Here is a 15,517-nt window from a genome sequence, read left to right on the forward strand (position 1 = left end):
GAGATACAGTAAGTCCTAAACAAGATGAGTAGCAGCAGAGTTCTGAGTAAGTGTAGCCTGCGCCGTATTCTCTCTGTCAAATTCAGGCCTATCCACTAATCCAAGCGGCAAGTATCAAATAGTTAAACTATTCCAGCTGGGTCTTCTGTTGTGACATATTTGGTTTTCATAATTTTAGTCTCTAAGCAAGCGATACCTCACTGCCACTGTGACTGACCTCACCTACATTTTGGGGAAAAGTCTTGGTTAAGATTTTAAGCCAAGAACATAACAGAGTTCTGTCAGATAATCTCTACCTACCTCTGCAGCATTCTATACAACCTTTAAAGAAGAAAGAAAATAATCTAGTAATGCATCTGAGTCTTTCTTGTTTGGATTGTAAGCAAATAACGAACAACTAGTGATCAAACAGTACTGAGGACATCTAAAAAATCATTAAGAGGAAAGCAAAAGCACTAGTTCTCAATATGAAGCCACAAGGAGAATAATGCCTCCAAGAACTCAGATCAAGAATGTCTTTCTAAGGTACCCAGATGCTGTAAAATTGTGTCTACTTACTTACTGTCAGATATTTTTATTCTTTGACCCCTTCTTTGAGCAGATATGCTGTTTATTATGGTATTTTGGAATTCTGTAAGGGAAATTGGATTTTGATTGCTGCAGACAAATATAGATAATCATTCTCACAGAGCAGTAGAGGTTGCAATAAAATATCTCAGCAAAGATTCTGATATCCCACACTAAAAGTTAGTCTTATGCATTTCTCCTCAGCACTCCGCACAACAGTTCCTCAGATGGGTTCTTAGACAGTAAAATCTGGTAATAATTATCAAACACCATACATACTGTTTACAATAGAGTCATATTTCTTCATTTTTTATTGCATAAAAAGTAGAATGCTGCTGAAAAGTGCCCAAACGTCTGCTATGCGCCATGCCAATACAGCAGCTCAGCCAAATATGCAGAGAGAAGTTTGCCAAACAAAAGAAAACATAACAAATTGGTAATGGTTTCTATCTTGACAGAGAATGAAAATTATACCTCAATGTGTGGCCACTCATGGACACATAAAAATGTCTTAGAGGCAATCATTTTACCTCAGATAACACACCCTGACAGTAGAGCAAAGCATACTGGCAGGCTTTCCCTTCCCATAAAAACATCAACCATGACCTACGAAATGGCCTGGAGGAACCATAGAGTTTGTGTGGATCATATATGAATATGCCATACACTAATCATGTTCCATAAAAATCAAATAAAGTAAAACTACTGTCTTTTGAGAAGGAGACTCAAATTAAGGATTTTAAAATGTAAATTCACTATTGTTATCTCAAATATTCCTATATAACAAAGGTACTGAAAATGTAAACACAATTCAAATTATGCAATTTAACTTTCTGAGTGTTTCACATAATTAGTAGCTTTCAGAAGGTTTCATTGCTTTGTTATTGTTGCTTATAGCCAATGTGTGTAACATACATTTTACAATTCACTTGGCCTCAAAGTAAATTATTTGAAAACAGACGGTCTCATCTGTCCATAAAGTTAACATGAACACTTACTGAGCTGCAAAATTAATGTGATATAATTAGTCTATTATGTAGTTTCATATTATTTTAAGTATTTGTTTCAGTGCAATTCTGAATGTAACGTTGTGTGAACAAAAATACAACTTCATTATCTGGAATTCCAGCACTTCTTCATTCAGTAGGAATTAGAGTGGATAGCATTAGTGACAATTAGGTATCAGTACCTATTCAGAAAGAAACAGAAAAATATGTTTGAACTCTATAAAAGTATTTTAAAAACTGGTTGTATTATTGCGACAAGAAAATATCTGACATGAACAGCAAGTTCATAAAAAGGCCAGATAAGGGAATTTTATACTGGACATGGGAGGTTTAGACCAGATATTTGGAGGTATTTCTCTGCCAAGAGGGTGGTCAAACACTTTGACCATGCTTCCTAGAGAGGAGATCAATGCCCCGAGCCTGTCAGTACTCAAGAGGCATTTGGACAATGCCCTTAACAACACTCTACAGCTTTTGGCTAGCCCTGAAGCTGTTAGGCAGTTGGACTGTACGATTGTTGTAGGTCCCTTCCAACTGAAATAGTTGCACTGTAATTCTTGGAGGACTTAGAAGCACTTTGGTAGCTCAGAAGGATCTCAAAATATCAGTGAAATCCAAGGATCTTGAAATTTATATTGTATGTTATCTCTCATCCTCAAAGAGCCTGAGGTAGGAAAAGACATAATGAAGGACGAAAACACTGAAGAAGCAAAATAATTTTAAATCATCTGAGATACAGAAATACTGTTGTCTTAAAACATTTGCCAAGAACTTTGTTAAAGTTTCTATTTTACTGGTAGTTTTGCTGTAGCTCTAATGGTTTATGCACGCAACTATGAAAAAACTGTAGGCAGAGACAGCCTATTTTGTTGGACCAGCTGTAGTGTTTGCCTTACAAACAGAGATGACACATCCTTACAAAACTTTTTTGTTAGGATTTATTTTCCTTTTTCCAGGCATTTTTGCATTATGCATACTTTCATGAGCATTTAACAGCATGAAGTCTAGAGCTTCAAGACCACACTTCAAATCACATTGATTTTTATCCCCATTGATTACCTAAGGTGGGTAGTTTGCATGAAAGATGAACATGAGACAACAGGGTACACACTGATTCTTTGACTGGGAGGCACTGAGGCAATAACCTCTGCAGTGCTTTTTTAACTTCAGTAATAGCCTGCTATCTTGGGGACACCCTACACTTCAGATGAGACAGTCTATCTTCATCTCATCCAACATTTAAAAATACTTGCCACCCCCCAACACACAGTTTTAGAAGGATTTATAATTACAGAATGCTAAATGTCATGTACTTTCATGCCTTATTTTTCAGGGTGCTAAACCAGTACCTTTTAGCTGAGTCCTAGTGAAGCAGCTGCCTTCACATTCGGCATTTTCTGCTACTCAAATTTATACTTACCAGTGAGACTATGTTAGCACAACAGGACTTCTATCTTTCTATCCTTCTATCTATCTGTAAACACAGAAATCCAAACAAAAAATACTCACCATCCTTCGTCATTATCTACGTCAGGTTCGGAAAGCTCATTCTCAGGAGTTTCCTCAATTGCCTGGGTTAACTTTGTTTTAAATCGGTCCAATAATGCCAGTGTCTGAAATTACACAAGTGGGTTTAGAGAAGTCGTATCTACACACCAACAGGCACATACAACGTTTTTATTGTCTTGAGAAAAAGTACAACGACAGTGATCTTTCATATGGATTTGGAAGAAACACTTTAGAGAGGCAAGTGAGAGAGCATAGGGAGAGAGGCATTGCACGGAGAGCGCCCATGGAGTGAGCGGGCAGGCAGTGCTGAGGCAACAAGAACAAGCTGGCAGGGGCCTCTCAGGTGTGAAAAAGCACTTCTCTCACCATCTAGTGAAATAAAAAAACATATTTAAGGAACAAATACTTGTAGCTACTAACAGAATAAACCAGTTGATTAAATAACACTGCTGACAATGTATTTGACTTTTTGGACCTGCTACTGTCGTCTTTTAAAGCAATCCACTGTATAAATTAGAAACAATTCAATCCTTGAAGACCCAGTTCAATTGATATTTATATACTTTATGTTGATGAACTTTTAAATTATGTGTGGACATTGAAAAAATTCAAAGTTTTTGTTCCAAATAAAATGAACCAACTCAACTAATTCTGCAGATACAGGTTCTTATGCTGCACACATAAATACTCATACTCATTTAAATCTGCTATTCTATTCTAGGACATTGTTGGATCTTTCAGGGACAATGAAGTCACCAAATCTCAGATGACACCTGAAGATCATATCATAGTTATGGTTTCTAATCATCTCAAACGGGAGTCTGATTATACAAAAGTCTTATGCCTGAGACTTGTGATGATAGAGGGAGGTTCTTCAAAAAAATGCAAAGAGCATATGAATAATTTGCACAGCCCACAGCTTTTTTTTTTTTTTTTTTTTCTCTGATATTTGAGACGTTCCTGAAAATGAAAGCACCAGGGAGTAAGTGCCTAACCAAATTTATGTGGCAGGCTACATTTGATTTGTAGGTGATAGGTTGGCAACTTATGTTGTAAAACACCTCGGTATGGCTGTGTAGTTTTGTTTGGTCAAGTTTTTCAAATTTAAAAGAATAAAAACTAAACAAGAATAGAAAACAGAAATAGGAAATACCAGAAGTGTTCACTGGAATCAAATTTCCTTCTGGGAGCAATCTTAACTTGAGGAGTTTCCTGGCTTTTGAATTCTTTCAAAAATATATTTTAGCACTGCCAAGGGCATATTTTGGAGGACTTTTTTTGCATTTACTTTCTTTATTTTTGGTCTAATCTTCTGTTTAAGATGAGAGAAAGTTTTGAAGATATTTTTGCCTGCAAATCATTGTAGTTCTATAGCTTTCCATACTACTCCAAATGACACTGTACTTGCAACACCTGAGAGAGCAAATCTTTGCCTCGGTCATCAGAGGGAAACAAATTGACTCTTTCAATATGGGAACTGTCACCAAAAAGAGCCACATTCCTTCTGTCTTGTCTAATTTTCTCTAGTGACAATATTCCTATGAATAGACCTGATGACAGAAATAATTTTGAAATCATAGGCATTTTTGCAGTGAGTCACTAGATGCTATACTATGCTTCAAATAACTTTATAATTTGACCCTTGTAGAATAGAAGGGCTAAGACTTTCATTATCTGGTATTTCAGGGAAACACTCCTTTTCTCCCTCTTTCTTAACTATGGCACTAAGGATGTAAAATGTTGTTGTGATGTAGGATGAGTTACAAGACTAGAAGAGGCTCTCCACAAGTGAAATGGATTACAAAGAACTTGATTAATTATTGTTGAAGAGTTGCCAGCAAGGTTATGTAAATAAAATTAAGATCTACTAGAATATATATTCCTATCATCTCATCTTGTTTTCTGGTGATGTCCAGTACAGGGCTGATATAAATTCATTTTACATGGTTTTAAGTCCCTTGATCCACACTGCCAACAGAGCTTTAGTACTCTTTGATTCAAAGATAATGGGATTTTGAATGTACAAAGTTTCCACAAACTTCTTAGTTTAGAGCTAAATCAGCTTGCTGCATATATAAAAGTTTGCCAAATGCTCCTTTGAAGTTACTAAGCATCAAGTTTCCAATCTTTTCTGGATTCAACATGTGAACAGGAACATCTTCGTCGCTGAACTGACATGCACTTACAAACCAATGTGTTTGATGTACAGCACAGAATTTAAGTTGATGGTATTTCAACTTCAACTTCATAGGCAGTTTCATATATTTAACCATTTCAGACTTTTCTATTTTAAAAAAAACCAAATACTTTTGTAAAGCAAACCTTATTTTGCTCATATTTGCCTACTAAAGTCTACAGACATCCTAACTAATTTGGAATCATAATTTTCATTGTATTTGAAACAGCTTCTCTTTTTACAGTACTTATAAACTATTTCTTTCATTTCACAGCAAGAAGTATTGATGAATTTAGTATTTTTAAACTGTAATTTAAAATGTTAAAAACCCCAGCTAGACCTCATGTCAAATATGTAAACTTGTGTCTCAGGGATATCTTACAGCAAGGAAAGCATAAGGTGAACAAATGCAAACTCTCACAAATGTAATCAAGGATACCTCTTTATGACTAGCATATCCTTTCAGAAGATTCTAGTAACTGAACAGGGAGCCATTTCAAACACACATTGAAAATTCAATTACCTGTCTATGTGGGTATTTAAAATATTTATTTTTATGAATAATAACTTTCTTTTAATGGAAAATAAAACAACAAATTTTAAAACTTTGCTTTTATACAAATGAAAATAAACATATTAAAAATAATCATAATTCATTTTCTGGATTTTTATTGCCCAGGCTATCAAAATATTACCTGATCTTCACGGGATACTCCTTTCTTTGGCTGCTGCTTTCGCTTGTCTTCATATTTTCTCTTCTCCTGAAGGTATTCTTCAACAACACTGTTTGGAGCAGGGTCCTCCTCTGAATAAGGAAATATATTTGGTTAAACAAATTTAATTTGTTTTCATGATTTAGTGTCTTTTTGGAGATAAAATACCAAGCAAAACACTCCCATAAAACATTTTAGTTGTACTGCTTTCTCAGCAGTAGAATGATTTGCTACTTGCTGAAATGAAAAACACAACACTGTACTGGGCAGAGAATGAGTCAAAAGATTTTTGTTTCAATTATATTTTACTATGGAGCCAGGGAAAGCAGGATAACAGAAATAAAACCTCTGATGAAAACTGTTGAAATTCCTTTAACCAGATGACCTTAATTTCTGAAGATCTTTCTTGTAGCAGTTGAAATGTCATGTATATTAATATTCTGCGACTGTTGTAGACAAATACAATTTATAGAAAAAAAAAAATCACAGTTTTTTCCTTTTGTAGGCTGAAGGAGCCACAAATCAAGTCTTTGATTTTGCAATAGGGAAAAAAACCCAGTATCATTTAAATTTTAAACAGAGTCCATCTTGTCATCAGGAAAGAACTTTTTCTTATATAACAAAGTGACATATGGATGAGTCAAGAGCTTCTCTTCTTTGTCTTTTTTTTAACAATTTCTTCAATGTAGAGTATTCATTGTCCCATTAAAATCTTAATGAATTAATTATTCATTAGTAATTTAATGGGACAAAACCGAACTGGAAAATTGATCAACACCATACTTTAACATTATTTTCTTCTCCTTCTTGAATAGCATTAAGACATTGTATTTATTGATTCAGTATACTTAAAATTTATATACATGTATTTACACAATTGTTATTTCTAGTAACAAACAGAAGAATAAACCCCCTGGATGTCCATTGCAAATGATGAACACAAAACATTTTTGGAGAAAACTGTTTCAAGAAATTTCAGGATATATTGCCTGGTGAACTGCAAATCTAAATGAATTTGTTGTTACCCAGATTTTTAGATGACTGCTGACAGCTATACAGAAAAAGCTTCTGATTTCAAACCAAATTCTCTCACAACTCAAGTTTTCTATGAATTTTAGAAGCACAGGACTTTGTAATAAAAAGAAATAAATTTGTAATGATATATCTACGTATATAATATTTGTTTACATATTTCTACAAATAAAATATCTTATTCTTTTTAGTCTTAATTTCTACATTGCATTTAAACAACATTTAAACCCTTCCTACTTTGTATTTAAAGGGTACCAGGGGAAAAAATCAAACATACTTAATACCATGCAGAGCTGGGTTTTTTTTTTTGCTGTTTTCCAGTTGACATATCAGATATAATCATGAACAGAGTATGACAGGTACCACCAAGATAAAGATAAAGGTAAAGAAAGAAAAATACATCTTCCAGAATGACCAATATAGATAAAGTGCACACACACATATTTAGGGATCAATAAACAGCTGCATGAATGAAATAAAATCTACCATAAAATCTCACAAAACCTAATATGAGATGAACTGAGAACATTACATAGAAGATGAACATAGAACATTTCATTACATAGAAGTTCAGAAAAAACCCACCACACATAATTTCCCTCCATGAAATCAATCTCTTCTATGAATTAAAAATCCCATTCTTACTTCAAGATCGACCCTTTGTCAAAATAATGCATTAGTTTTTGCGTAAATGCACGTACCCAAACTGTCGACTATCTGGAAACAACATAACATCTTCTTTTACTAACATTTAGCCCCTAGATCAGTAATCTGAAATACAAAACACATCTGCTTCCTTATAAAAAACAGGTGACATTTACCTAAATGAGTGTTTTGAAGGGAATGGCATTTACCCCATTATCAATATAATTGCCCATCTATAACAAGTTTCGTATATAACATATACGAAAATGCCAGTCACAAACTGGCCACAAATATTTAAACCTGGAATCCATCCTTTGATATATATATGCTGAATTTAAAGATGTGATTCTTAGTCATATAGTCTTTTGACTAAAATTTAGTCTAATGTAGTGCAGCTCAAATACAATTCTCATACAAAAAGGGTAAAATTCCCCTGAAGCCTGAAGTTGTGTGTATTTTTATCACACTCCTACGTGTGCCACTTACTCTTAATACAAATAACGTAAAATTCAGTTAAAGCCTACTTTTGAGATTATTGTTTCTTGGGTCTTTGCCTGTCAGAGGTTTTCTAATCCTAAACTTCATGCTTTCTGCCTCCTTATGAAATGGAAAGCCTTTTCATAAGTCAGACAAAAGATAATCAGATCCACTTGAACTAACTTCAGAGTGAGTCAGCCAAAAGAGCTGTGTCCTTATATGTACCATATTCTCATCTCTTTCATTAAAATGACTTAAAAACATGCTTATACTTTTTCATGAAGTCTTACAACCTATCACACAACATTTAAAGCAAGCAACAAAACAGGAAGGATTTTCAAGAGCCCCTAAATCAACAGGTTATTAACATTTTTAATCTTGAAAACTCCAATGATTAAAAAACCACAGAGTACTTTTTAATAGAAATTTTATGTTAAATTTTTGATAAGCAGGAATTATTTGATAAAGTTATTTTGTGTCTGATTGGTAATTAGCAAGCAAGGAAAAAAGTCCAGAAGAGAGAGACTTGGTGGGAAGAAACCTTTTAAAATGTAAAAGTAGACTGATGCCAACTACTTCCTATCTCCCAGTCTGCAACCCAGACTCCTTGCAAGTCTTTTGCAGCTGAATTGAAAATAAGAGGAACAACAGCACTGTATGATGCAATTGACCTTCATATCAAGCTTGACAAATATAGGTCCAGCTTGCTGTTTCAGCAAAAGTACAAGTATCATGACTTTGGCATTAATCTCCTTAATCTAGGATGATTTATTCAGACAAAAATTAATGAAAAATGACATAGATACACAGAAGTGAAATAACAATTAAATTCAATTTAGGTATCACAAAATAAAGAAATCTTGTAAACTTGTTCCCTAGGAGGATCTAACGACAAAATGTATAAATAACATGAAGCAAAGAATTTTCTTGTTCTTTAGTTTGAATACACTGTTGTGTATCTCTTGTCATTAAGGAAGGTAAGGGGAGGGGGGGGGAAACCCCAACAGATAACCTTCCTTGTTGAAAATACATTTCATCCTACTTTCAAAAGAATTTGTAAGTACATTGCTATTTATGTAAGCTAGCTTGAGCAAATACCAAGAAAGTCTTTATCTTACTGTGGCAAAATCATTGAAGTAGTTTATTTTCCTTCAGACAGATTGTTCTATCCTGAAATTATGGCCAATAAATGCCAACATGATGGTGTAATCTAACCAAAAACTCTGGGTTTGACACATGGTTTACAATGATAGTCTGAAACTAAGGAGGAAATTCTGAAGCCTTTAAACCAGAAAGGAAGAGATTGATTTAAAAAATTATGGAAGACTTTATAATGAAGCTGTGCATAAAACACTTGTTGGAAAAAGAGGGGAATTTGGTTTGGCAAAAGTATTACCAGAAACACATGAAGGGTAGAGACAACACATATTGTGACAGAAATAAACACATGCCGATTCTGAAGATTGAATGTCAACAGAAAAAAGCAAGAGCCTATAGCACTGAAAAGGATCAATGAAAGACTTATTTTTTTGATGAGATACAGCTAGCATGAAGATTTTTACACACACTTAAGTATCCTACATTACAAAACATTCTTGATATGCTAAAGTAATCACATTAACTATTGTAATGCAATTTTCATATGTAATCATGAGTTTATGCAGAACTGAGGTAAGGTAACAAGAAGAATGTAAAAAGATGCATATATAAAAAGGCATCCCAATTTATTTAGCAGAATTTGTGTATGTCTGACTGTAGTGGGCCTTAAAATTTTCTTCATTATCTGAAATACATTCTTTAGCAACTTAGATGACACATTTCACATGATAAAAGACGTACTGGGCAGAAATTCCAAGAAATGCATGGCATAGCTAGACAAAATACCAAAGAGGAAAAAAACCTCAAGAACTCTTTGTCTGAAGAGAAAGAAATTATGATTGAATGTTTTAGTGAATTAAAATAAGGGGCCTAAAACACATTCCTGTATTAGTTCAGTATATTCCACTTCCAGATCATCAATATCCAGTTTATATTGCATTCTTTTGGAATTGCAAAGGTATGCAGTACTCATTTTAAAAATCTTACTGAGACTGGAAAAGAGAGAAGTTGTTTTTGCTCCAAACCAAATAAAATCATCACAAATTAAAAAAGAAAGTCTAATATGGTGTAACATTTCAGGAATTAAAATAGAATTCCTATCAGAAGTTACACATACAGAACTTAAGAGACACCTTGGATAATTAATAACCAACACAAATAACTCACTTCTTCCAGAATTTAGAAAAAAAAAATTATAGCTTTAAATATTATGTATCTGAAACTTAAAATATAGTTTAGTGTAAAGTAGTGTAAAAATATACCAGTAAAACAATATTAAATAATTTTATGCTTGAGAGAATTAGTAACATCCTCTCCTGTATATTTTTGCTTAGGACTAGTTCTACTTATGGTTTTCTTTGCACCTTCAAGAACTGTTCAGTTAATGTTGCTATAGCTCTGGCCTGCTTAAGATCCTAAAGAGCCACTGTTTGCCAAGAAGTTAGGTAACAGTCAGGAAATATTTAGCAATTGTGAACAATTCAATAGATTTGCTTACAGAATGAGCTTCCAGGGTTGGACTGATTACTACATTTTCAGTTTGCTACAGTGAAAAAAGCAACAGTTCTAAAACCAACTTACTAGTTCATTTAGCCAACTCAAATAATAAAATCTTACAAGTAATTCCTAGACCTTCAAAATACTTATTTGAAAGACCCGAGCAGATTTGCTAAACAGTGTGAATTGCAAGTTTCTAGTAAATGTTTTCTGAACTTTGGTAGCTTTCAGGCACATGGTCCTAGTCTAAAATATGGTCAATTTTCAAATGCTGGTGAATTTTGAGTATATGTTTAAGATTGCTACTAAAATCAAAGCTGATTTACAGCGAGATCTTGTCGTCTTCTCTTCTGCAGACAGAGAGACAAAATGAAAAATTATTCACTTTAGCGGGAAGAGGACTGCATGGGGATGCTAGGTATTAGGAAATTAAATGTAAAAAAAAATGTAAACAGTGGGAGAAAACAAAGTTTTGTAAAGATGACACATTCCATGTGGATCCTTTAATACAATGCAGCTCTACTGTATATACCGAAAAAATCTTCATGCTTAATGCATTTATGCTGCAAAGTTCCCAAACAATCAGATTTTGTATTTTGTTATTTTCAGAGTGTTCTAAAGGGTGCAAAAGCCTGTTAAAGTCCCAGACTTCAAGAAAGTATCTTTACATGTAAGACAGGACTTAATTCTTTGAGTGCCCCTGACATTACCCAAACTTTACAATAAAACAGAAATAAAACATAATGTTACACTGGAATCCTCACTTGATTTTGAGAATTTTCTAAACATTTCAATAATTTGATTATCATATATCATAATTATCTATCACAATTAAAAACAAAGCAGAAAATGCCTCGGTACTACATGCCTCAGTAGAATTCTTACTCTTGAATGTTGATTTTTACATTAGTTGTTAGGTTTCCCTGCTCAGACAGTATTTTACAGCTTTTCTGTTTTCTCACGTATGACAATTGAATTTCATTGTCCACAGATTATCTGTCAGTTTACAAAAGTGTTCTAACAAGAAAAACTATATTACTTCCTAAATACTACTACTGTTTAAAACCGACATATAATTAACTGGGCAGATGCTATATTTCTGAAGCAGATTTCACTGAAGTACATTCCCACGTTTACTCTATAGAACTTTGAAAAGTGTATATTTTTTTAATATTTAACCAAGAACTTCAAAATGCTGAACTAATTCAGTACTCAAATGATAGTGTTTGATGTAATTTCTGGCATCACTACAAAAAATGTCACATAAAAGAAAAATGTCTTATTTAAAGTAAGGTCTTGACAGCAGTCTGGCATAGTCAACAACATTATTCACAAATTGTAAAACTGGTTATAATCAAAAACGTACAGAGGGAATTATTTTTTTTCTCTGACCTCTTGAAACAATGTAAACACTTAAATTTTCACTCTCCTGTCTTTCTTAAATAATCTGATCTCCAAATACAGAAAAATATTAGGTAAACATAATATGAACAATTTGAAGAAATTATACTAAATGTGATGCCAATACTAATAAAGATCTGTGCAGTAGACTTAAAATAGATGCGTCATGCTGCCGTCCCTTTCTTAGCATCCTCCCGGAATAAGACCCAATCCTATCCAGTATGACTAAAGCCTTGTTCTCACTGTTCCGTGATTTTCAGTGAATTTCTCCCACTATAGCTGCAAGTTTTGGCTGAGGTGTAGTGTTTATTAATCAGGCACAGGATCACATTAATGTGGTTACATAGCCTGTGAACTAAATTTTTTTCCTAATGCAGCCAGTTCAAAGCATAGGCAGACACAATAGAAGTGTCTGCACCATCTGCACAGGCATACCTGATACAGCGTGGCACAACTCACCCCCCATGAGAACAAGCAGAGATCAATGGAAAAATCCACTGCTACTTACACATCAACTTCCTGACAGAAGTATTTTTTACATATGTTCAATTTTTTATTCGTGAACTAATGTGGAATAGATAAACTATTATACATTTAGCAGCTGAGAGCTAAATGTATAGCTAAATGATAGCTAAACGTATCATGTTGATAGCTCTATTGTACTGACGAAAAATCAGGCCAATAAATATAAAATGACTAAGTGTTTTTAACTTTGGGGAAAAATTTCTTATTCGGTACAACACTTATCTTAGAGTTCATTCCATTCAAGATGAAGTCTTTCTAAAGTCTGTTCTATCATTCCTCAGTTGTAAATTCTGGTTCACAATAAAGGTATGCTTAATTCCTTTGACTTGAGATTTCACCCTTCTATTCTCCTCTCTACATAAATTACACATATCTTCAAGTATCTCCTAATAAATTTGTCCAAATAGTGTTTTGCTTGTTTTGGGTGGTTTTGCCCATTTTTATTGAACAGCTCATTATCCTTTTTGGTGGTACAATACTTGGAACTGAGTGCAATAGTACAATCACACTTTTACAGGTACTGCATTTGTAGCAACACCACACCACTGACAGCCACAATCAGGGCGTAAATTCACGTTCAGTTTGTTGTCTAGTACAAACCTGAAATCTTTCACTACATTTTCATTAATAATTTTATCCTTCACTACTTGCATCTCACTTAACATCCTTTTAATCTTGCCTTAAATTTTAGAACGTGTTTACTTTTAAGATTTTTGGTTAGGTACTCCACTGACTAGCTCAATAGGTTCTTTCCTACCATCTACCTTTCTTGATAGGTACTGGAATGGATGCCTTCCTATCACAAAAAAGAAAGCCAAGATTATTCAAGATTTTTTTTAATATTAGCTTTAACCTGCAGATTTTCAACTGATTTATGGCCCGCCTGCTATTTATTTCAAAGAAAATACAAACCCCCCACCAACCCTGGTATATATCCTTTTGCTTGAATAAAAGGTATCTTCCAAACTGTACCATAGTAGTAACTATTGCCCAAGTATTACTTTAGTCTGTCACTGTAAAGGTGAAAACGATGAAGTCCACCGACTGGCACCAGAAGAGGGATAAATTTAAGCAATAGTGTAAGAACCGCCATGCATGGCAATATTCAAGATAATTTATCATGTATGTACATAAGGACTACACTTTGCTTTTGCTATACTGTTACAGTTCTTTTTTACATGGCTAGTGATAGCATTCACTATTTTGGTAGTGAGAACTTATATTCATTCAGTGATTATTAGAACATTTTCAGAGTGCCAGATTTCGTATACAAATTCATGATACTGTGCTTCTTATATTGTGAAAATGATGCTGATCAAGCTCATCTGTTATTCAAGAGAGTCCAGGAATTTTTCTAAAAATTCTGCTTTTTCTCCCTCTTTTGTAAATTGTATGCTGCCTGAATTTTTTTAAAAATAGTTTTATATTTTCTTTCACATTTCTATGGTATTGAGAACTGAACTAAGAATCCACTCTAAAAGTATGTCTCACAACCCTAGAGTGTTTACAGACACATTTTTGCTTCTTCAGTTTGGCTAATAAAGGGTGTTTCATCCTTCCAGACTAAAATGTACACCTTACATGCTACTATAAACTTAGCAACTGATACACATTTAAAAAGCAACAGAATATAAAAACAGTCTGACAAAGAAGTGGGCAGCTAAAGATCCCATTTTGCTAAGCTTTAAGGAAAATAAATATGGTAGCGACTTTCTGAAACTGAGTTCTTTTGGTGTCTTACAATACATAAAAGTTTGAAGTCAATAGCTTTGAGTTCAGCTAAGCATTTAAGAACATTCCCAAGTCAGAAAGACCTTGCAAGTCAAGAGGTCACAGCATGGATGTAACTAAAGAACACTTAGAAGGAGAAATATGACCTTATTTGAGAACAAATGCTACCTACACAATTTCCTTACATACTGGCATCATTACATTACTACCATCCCTATGGAAAGGAAAAAAAACAACCCTACATTTCAACAATAGTACACATTTATGTACATAAAACACAAAACAAAAAAGAAACCTTTAAAACCATAATGTTAGCTGGAGATCCACACAAAACCTCTTACCTTCTTTCTCTTTGGGTCTTAAAGCTCTTTCTTCTTTTTTGTGCTTTGCTTCCAGCAGTTCTCGTTTCAGCTGTCGGGCTTCCTTCCGTAGTTCCTCACTGCAAAGAGAAATATTTACAAGACTATAATCCTCTGAGATGTACAACCACTCAGAAGAAACAGAATCTGAGTTAATGGACAGTAGATTTTTGATACAAACAAAGGGAAGGTACAGACGATTGATGCTAAGAACTTGGCTTAAAAATCACTTAATCCCTCAGAAAGTCCATATTTTCCTGAGTAGGGAAAACAAAAGAACATTAGCAGGTGTCTTAGTTTAAGACTCCATCAGAAATATGTTAAGGAAATGAATAATAAAACAAGGAATCCCCATTTGAATTTTTACATTCTAATTAGCCATGAGAACCAAACAAAGAGAAATTGAAACAGAGGTACTGCCAAATCAATACTGCAGGTAATACAAAATTCAGTTTACTCAAGTGAAAGTAAAGTATCTTGGATTTTTTTGGTTGGACAAGCAATGCAGTTGCTCAGTGACAAAGACATGAAATGTACGTAAGTGTATATTATTAGATATGAAAACTAATTTAATTCTACCAATACCTCACGTGATAGCACTAGAAAGAAGAAACTAAAATTTGCAAATCATTGTACCAATATCAAGTGAAGTATTTTTTCAAACAGAATCACAGTCTGTAAGGCACCTCTGAAGACCAGACAGTCCAGGTTCCTTGTTTAAATGAGGGCCAAATACAGGAGGATGCTGAGAGCACTGTCCAGTCAGGCTTTGAATATCCA

The 15,517-nt window shown here is 33.9% G+C and overlaps 1 protein-coding gene across 1 annotated transcript in view; it reads right to left on the reverse strand.

Moving 5' to 3' along the window:
* Positions 1 to 15,517, reverse strand: part of CWC27 (CWC27 spliceosome associated cyclophilin) — a 97,662-nt gene that overhangs the window by 14,486 nt on the left and 67,659 nt on the right. Inside the window, exons 11-13 of the mRNA XM_040091118.2 lie at positions 14,720 to 14,817; positions 5,955 to 6,064; positions 3,084 to 3,187 (exon numbers count right to left, since the gene is read on the reverse strand). Coding sequence (XP_039947052.1) covers positions 3,084 to 3,187; positions 5,955 to 6,064; positions 14,720 to 14,817 — 312 coding nt within the window. The remainder of the gene's footprint in view (positions 1 to 3,083; positions 3,188 to 5,954; positions 6,065 to 14,719; positions 14,818 to 15,517) is intronic.

This window comes from Hirundo rustica, chromosome Z (genome assembly GCF_015227805.2).
Source record: "Hirundo rustica isolate bHirRus1 chromosome Z, bHirRus1.pri.v3, whole genome shotgun sequence".
NCBI classification, from domain to species: domain Eukaryota; kingdom Metazoa; phylum Chordata; class Aves; order Passeriformes; family Hirundinidae; genus Hirundo; species Hirundo rustica.